General features: G+C 56.8%; 1 protein-coding gene across 3 annotated transcripts in view; it reads left to right on the forward strand.

Moving 5' to 3' along the window:
* LAD1 (ladinin 1) overlaps positions 1-3,793 on the forward strand; it is a 15,422-nt gene extending 11,629 nt beyond the window's left edge. Inside the window, exons 5-10 of one of the 3 annotated variants that reach the window (XM_008573262.1) lie at positions 347-390; positions 1,767-1,839; positions 1,946-2,083; positions 2,440-2,526; positions 2,744-2,850; positions 3,146-3,793. In XM_008573262.1, the coding sequence (XP_008571484.1) occupies positions 347-390; positions 1,767-1,839; positions 1,946-2,083; positions 2,440-2,526; positions 2,744-2,850; positions 3,146-3,311 (615 nt within the window). In that variant the 3' untranslated portion in view covers positions 3,312-3,793. The remainder of the gene's footprint in view (positions 1-346; positions 391-1,766; positions 1,840-1,945; positions 2,084-2,439; positions 2,527-2,743; positions 2,851-3,145) is intronic. The other 2 variants (XM_008573263.1, XM_008573264.1) reach the window with 2 other exon arrangements.
* The last annotated feature ends 3,518 nt before the right edge of the window (positions 3,794-7,311 follow it).

Genomic DNA, 7,311 nt, shown 5'->3' on the forward strand with positions numbered 1-7,311 from the left:
CTGTGATATGTGCTAGGCTCTGGGGGGAGGCTGGAGGCCTGATGTCGATCAGGGCCCCACAGGGCTCATGTGCAGTGGAAAGGCAGATAGGAAAACAGCTGGTTCACGATACCCTGAGAAAGAAGCCTGAGGAGGAGGGGCTTCTGACCCAGACAGGTCGGTGGGGGCAGGGGTTTCCCAGACAAGACGAGGGCCTGTAATGAAGGCGTGGCCATGTATTCCTTTGGTTGGAGTCGAGCAGTGGAAGGGGGCATGGGAGGTGTCCCGAGAGCTGAGCCCCTCACTTGAGAGAGCCACTGGCCTCGCTGGGACTCCCACTCACCAACGCCTTTCTTTTTCATTTCAGATGAGCCCCAGGAAAGACAACTCAGAGACCACCTTAACCCGCAGGTGGGAGGCCTGGAGGCTTTGGTCCCCCTCTCTTCTCTGGTCATGGTCAGCCTGTGTTTTCTGAGCACCTGCCACCCACCCGGCTGCACCATAGGGCACACGAGGGGACGTGCGGTTCTTGCACAGGGGGACAGGATTAATAGGAGGGACTGAGGCTGGGTGAGATGAGCAGGGAGGGGGAGGGATTGGGGAGAGCTTCTTGGGGAGGCAGGGCTTGGGTGGGGCTCCAAAGCAGGGAGAAGGGTTTAGAGGAGGAGGGCTTTCCAGGAGGGAGACCATGAACACTGTGAGGGAGGGGACACCTCTGCTTCAGCAGGCCCGGTGTGGGGGCCTGGGAGTCTGCATGCTTAGCAAGCACCCTCATATTCCATAAAATTGATGTGAGTAGTCTGAGGATTGCACTTTGAAAAAAAAAAAAACTGAAATAGGATCTGAAAAGCAGTTGTGCTTATGTGTTAGGAATGCCATCCATTCATGCTGCATTTATCTCCCTCTAAACATTTACTGAAGCCGACTAGACTAGGCTAGGCCTGGAGGCGGGGTAGGCATGGAGGACGAGGAGTATGAAGATGAGGAAGACACAGTTGCTGCCCTCCAGCAACTCACAGGAGACCACTCTCCACAAGAGCCACCAAAGCAGGCAGGTGCAGGGATAGGAGGTGAACCAGGAGCTTGGTAGTAGCTGCAAAGCTCAGCCTGCAAGAGCTGGGGAAGGTATCGCAGAGCAACTGATGTTCAACGTGGGACTTGAAGAACATGTGGGAGATTTCCAGGTGGAGAACTGGAAGAATGGCATTTTAAATACAGGGAACAGCATGTGAAAAGGCACAGTGAAAAGCACGAGGTGTCCAGTTGGCTGGCACATAGTCACGTTAGCAGGGACCGGGGGTGGCGCTGGCCTCAGGAGAGGAGGGAGCAGATCATGAGAGCTTTGGTGTGCTGACCCACACCGAGGGGTCTTGTGGCCTGAGGGGTCTGAGCTGGAAGGCCAGGACCAGATTTGCTTGAGGTAGGAGCAGCCTGGTGGGAGTGGAGAGGAGAGCTCGGGAATGGGAGGCAGGAGAGCAGGAGGTGGTTGGTGAGGGAGATGAAAGGGAAGGGCCAGATCAGGAGACGGTTCTGAGCTGGAAATGGCCGGATGTGGGAGGAGAGAGGAGGGAGTGAAGGTGTTTCCGATCCCAGTGAATGGGGTGTTTCCTGGAGTCTCAGTTCTCCACCTTGGCCGAGTCGGTGCGGTCTGCTCTGTGATGGATGGCCGTGCTGTAGTTGCCAGAACGGTGGGGTGTGACGGGGGCTACTCCTCAGGCTTGGGGCAGGCCCCGTCTCCCGGTGGGGGCTGTCTCACTTGGTTTGTTTTGTGCTGTCCTATCCTGCAGTGCGAGCATGAGGCTCCCAGCCAGCACGGTCAAGTTCGGGGAGAAGCTGGAGCGATACCACACAGCCGTACAGGTGGGCGTGGGCTCTTGCAGAGGGGCGGCGGGGGCCTGGCGAGGGTGGTGGGTGTGCACATGCTCCCTACCAGTGCGGGTCAGCGGTGTGTGTGCTCCATTCCCAGAGATCAGAATCCGTCAAGTCTTCAGGCTCCTCCCGCACCGAGTTCTTTGTGGCTCCTGTGGGTGTAGCCAGCAAGCGCCATCTCTTTGAGAAGGAACTGGCAGGCCAGAGCCGCACAGAACCAGCCTCCAGCCGGAAGGTGAGGGGGCTCAGGCCCAGCCAGGGGTCTTCAGGCTGATTAGCCCTGAGGTCTCTAAAGCTTGAGCCTTGGCTCTGGCAGTGCTAGAAAACTCTATTTTCATGCGTTAGTTAGTGTTGGCAGATCTTGACTTGACCTACCGTTTGTGTTCCTGAGCCCAAGTCTCCTTAGTTGCGCACATAGCTCCCTGTGGGAAGGGGTGGGAACTGTCTCAGGTATATATGGCATGTGCTGGGCATATATGGGAGTGGGGTAGAGTCCCATCCCTGTTCCAGGGCCTCTGAAGATGCCTTGCTGTTATCAGTAGCCCCAAAGCCTGAGATGGAAGCCTCTTTTTTTTTTTTTTTTTTTTTTAGGAGAACCTGAGGCTCTCAGGGGTCGTGACATCAAGGCTCAACCTGTGGATCAGCAGGACCCAGGAGTCTGGCGATCAGAACTCCCAGGTACCCTGTCCCTCTCTGATGCCTCTTCCTATGGGTCCTTTCTTGGTGGAATGATCTGGGTCAGGGGAGGGAGGAACTAGGGATGAGCCTGTGAGTCAGAAGACTGCAGAGGGGAGTGGGGCTGGGGTCCTCCTCCCCTTCAGGAAGAGGGAGGCCATCCTGGGCAGGGGTGGGGTGGGCCTGGGGGATCCCAAGCCCCTCCACAGCCCTGCCTTAGTCCCTGGGTTCCACCCTGATGCCCACAATCAGGAGGTACAGAAAGAGTCGGCAGCCACCAAGAAGACTCAATGGGGAAAGAAATCAGAGTCCTCACTGGATGTGGAGGTGAATACAGTGGCGAGGACCTGGCCTGGGGACAGAGGGCTGCCCAGTGGGAGACCCCCACCTACCCACCCACATGAACACACTAACTGGCCTGAGACTTCACAGTCCAAGTATCCAAGTATCAGGCTGGCTCCAGCCACCCAGGAGAATGCTGGCACAGAACCCTTTCCCCCACAGCTCTGCAGAGCTCCCACCCCCTTCAACCAGCAGATTTTAGGTCTCCAACCCCATGGGTGTGGGGTGTGAACAAAAGGGTGCCTCCCTTCCCTTGTTCTAATAGACCTCTGCCCCACAGGTGTGACAAGCCCTGCCAAGACAGACCTGCATGTCTGCGTCTCAAGGGCCTTCCTTGTGCCAGGCCTCTGCCTCCCGCAGCAGCGTCTCTGTCTCTCACTGCCCCTGCTCTCTCCGTGCCTCTGGACCTCTCTGGCCAGGCCCTTGGGGACTTGGAATCTCGGTGAGACTCATCCAGCTCCCACCTGGCTCAGCCTCTGGGGGCGAGTGTGTCCTGGCACCTTCTGGTCCTGCTGCAGGCACAGCAGATGCTGGGACCAGCGTCAGCTCCCCGCACAGCACTGGCACACATCAGCTGCAGGGCTCACGTGTCCAACCCAGGGATGTCCCCTCCTCCCTGCTCACTCTGGGGGTCATCTGTCTCATGTTCCAGCACATGCCTCCATGTGCCTGTGATGTCTCCCTCACTGAGGCCCGGGCCCACCCTGGGGCCTGCTCCTAGCTGCTCGGCCCACTAGGGCCAGATTGCGGTGTTGCTGTGCATCGTCCCCATGCCTGTCTCCCTGCTCTGTTCTCCCCTCCCTTCCCTGGCCTGCTGCCTGGGCCAGGAGCTCAGTGCTTTTTTGTGCAACCACTTAACCTCTCTCTGAAAAACCTGTTCTCAGGAAGGATCTGATAAACTCATTCACTCGCAGGTGTAAGAGACTAATGATGCCTTAAAGATGAATTCTTTCCTAGAGGCTTTGCTTTCTAACAGGGATTGTCCACTGTGTGTGAGCATTATTTTGGCTGGGGTGGGGGGAAGATCATTGTTTTCCAAGTCCCTGCTCCTTCTCACACTAGGACCACTTGCCACCCAGTGGCCCTAGCTTGGTGACTTGGGAGTTTAGAATTGCCACATACAGGGCCAGGCCTGCTCCCCTCCCCTTTCTTCCCAAATCCAATCCTGTTTTCCTGACATCATGGCCCTGTGAACTTGGAGACTGCTGGGCCAGCAGAGAATCTAGGATAACCCAAACTAAAGTCAGGTGCCCTGTCAAACCCCTTAAGGGTGTAGTTTAAAAAAATTTTTTTTTTCTTTTAATCATTAGAACTCTTACTCCTGATTGACTGCCCTGGTTTTACCCAGAACCACCTGGTGGTGAAAACAGGTGCAGAGGCCTGCCCACTCCCCCTTTGCATGCCTGGGGAAACTCTAGGGCTTCTCAGAATGCACCTCTTAAGGGCATCACCAGGCCCGAGTTCCCCAAGCTTGTGGGGTAGGAACAGCCAGCCCTGCTCTGGCCTTTGTGATTCTGGATGAGGGCTCCCGTCTTGGGTCCCGTGGTCCAGGGTACAGAAGGCCCTCAGAGCATGACCTATGCAGACATGCTAGTGGCCCCAGGCTGGCCCACCTCCAGCCGGTGAGTCTGCTGTGGCTGGCCCCCTCTGCCTGCTTAAAGCTAGGGGTAGCAGGACCTGGAGGCCCTGCCCTGAGCACCTCCCACCCACTACCAAGGCAGGAGCTTTGTAAGTGCTCCAGCTCCACTGCTGAGAGTTTGAGAACAAAGCTGGGGCTGGATAGAGGAGTTGGATGCTGTGCAGACTCAGGAGAACTGCTCTGGATCTGCCAGAGACTCAGGGAGTGACCCTGAGACATTTTCCTTCTCTGAGCCTCAGGGTTCAAGCACATGATCTCTAAGGACCTTCAAATGCTTGTGTTCTAGACTTTGGAAAGTCCCCCTGACAGGTGAACTTTCCAGTGAGCAAAACTATCTCCACACAGGCTTTTCTTAGGAGAGGCGCCTAGAAGACTTCCTCAGGCAGTGGAGCCCAACCACTGGGGTTGGAGCCCGAGAGGACACCAAGGAAGTGGCTGGGTCCTAGGTGTTTGGAGCTGTTCTGGCAGCTGCAGCCTCAGAGTGGTGGGGTCCTTCATGCCTGCACGCCCTCCCCAGGGTGCTCATCGAGGGCAGGCTGCTGGCGAGAAAGTCTGGGGTGGGGGCACGACTGTATCCACATCTTTCTTTCCTCCGCATTCACGCATCCAACACAAGAGGGCCCTGCCCTATTCCTGTCCGGCGAGCAGCCAGTAAACTAGGAGACAAACGCACTCACAGGGTGACCTCAGCTGGGATAAGTGCAACACGGCAGGACTGGGCGGAGAGGTGGGCGGGTGGTGGGTGGGGCCTCTTGGTGGAGGTGGCAGTTGAGCACCCTCTGGAGACAGGTGTCTCACCCACTCACCACTCCGTGACCTGACTTCGTGCGCTCCTGCCACAGTGGCCCTGAGACCCACAAGTTTCAGCATGTGCTTCGTCCTGTACCATTCTGGTTTGTTTTGTCTTCCGATCTATCATTAGCACTGGGAGGTGACTTTTTTGCAAGGACGGGGCATCCAAAATGGGTTGGGAGCAGCCCTGCTATGTCAAAATGTGGCCACGGGATAGTGGCTAATCTTGTGAGTCTTGGCTGCCTCACGGCTCTCCAAATCAAGCCCCTGACTTAGAACAATTAGTAGAAGCCTTACACGGGTGGTCTGTGTGTACCAAGAATCTATGGGATTTTCCCCATGGGGCTCTGTCGGGATCTAGAGGCTCAGATCCCTCTTCCAGGCATCCATGCGAACAAATTATGGCTGGTTTGAAGGGTCATTGGGCTTACGAGGAACGGTATCCCACTGAAAGTGCAGTAACCCATCCCCGAGATAAAGGAGGGTTTAGGAAAAGTAGTTCCTAAATTCTGGGAGATGCCAAGCCAGGACACAAGCAAGGCTGGGCCCTGGAGGGCTAGAGTGGGTAGGTGGGGTGAGGAGGTCCCCCACCTCTTTCTCAGCTTGGTTCCTTCCTCGCTGTCCTGTGAATGTGCTGTCCCCACCTGCCTCTCTCTGCCAAGCTCCGCTGCCTCCTGTGGGTTCCCTGTCCCCGAGGATGCTGGCAGACAGGCACGTGGCTGCAGTGTGCCCTGCCCTGATCTTCTGGCAGCATGGAGGCCCACGTGGCAGGGGATAAGCCTGGTGCCGGGGTGTCAAGGCCAATGGGCTCAGAGGCCACTGGGAACCATGGAGGGGATGGCGTCAGCTGAGCGATGAGGCGAGAGTCTGACAGCAGTGTGGGTGCAGAGGATTCTTTCAAGGACGTTGGCTGTGGAGATGCAGCCCTGGAGCTCCCCAGGCAGCAGGGTTGAGAGGAGCGTTTGAGGACTGGGGAGGCTGGACACGTGCTCAGGCGAGGGGAGGAGGGGGCAGAGATGGGTGAGACTGCTTTCTCTGTCCACGGAGAAACAGAAGAGTGGATCATGAACGGGCAAGATCTGGACATGCCTGGGGGCTGACGGGGAGGTGTGGGCCTGGTCCAGAGCAAGGCTGTTCCTCCTTCAGAGCTAGGCAGGACCTGGGCTGTGAAGATTCAGGGAGATGGAGGGGGGGAGTCAGCTCAGCTGCCCCAGACCTGCCTGCCTCCCCTTTCACTTGCATTGTGTACTGAGCCCTCCAATGTGTCAGGCAGTGTGCTCAGAGCCACGACATACTCATGCAAGCAAACGACAACCCCCTGGGCCCTGACCTTGTGCATCTCACAATCTAGGCTTAGCGGATCACGGTCCCGCATTGCTTCGTTTCAAAGCCCACGGAGAATGAACTTCAGCAGTCCTTGCTGCTCTCCACGCAACCCGGCCGCCTGTCCAGGAAGAACTGTTCTTGACTGGAGGTTCTACACTGACCTCCTGTAGTAGTTTAAGACCATTCCCTGTGAGGAGGGCTTGCCACAGGGCTTTGGCAGGTCCTGGAGAAGACCCCTCTACAGATGTCCTCACTGAGGCCTGCAGAGCCTGTGACCTGCCCCAGGCTGCTTAGCCCATTGGAGGCATCCAGTAGCCTGGAAGACAATGTTACCTACAGCGTCATTTCAAGTATAACTGCAGATAAGCTCATACCTGCTGCCCCCCAGGACCCTGGCACAGAGACTCGCAAAGTGTCTTGGAGGCTGCCTTCTGCCCCCCAGCCCTGCTTCCAGCCTGCCCTCCCAGGCCTGGATTGCTGGCATCTGCTTTATCAGGATTCTCAAGGGGGACAGCTGGTTTGTGTTACATGGCTGTCCCTGCATATCTATTCTGGTTTTAAATAGCTTATCTGAGCAGCTGGAGGACCACATGGGCTTATATGGCGTGGGGTACATATTCCTTTAGACTTGTCCCTGACACCTGCCAAAATAGCAGCCAACACCCCCCACCCCCACTGCCACCACCACA

Source organism: Galeopterus variegatus, unplaced genomic scaffold (genome assembly GCF_000696425.1).
Source record: "Galeopterus variegatus unplaced genomic scaffold, G_variegatus-3.0.2 Scaffold895, whole genome shotgun sequence".
In the NCBI taxonomy this organism is placed as follows: Eukaryota; Metazoa; Chordata; class Mammalia; order Dermoptera; family Cynocephalidae; genus Galeopterus; species Galeopterus variegatus.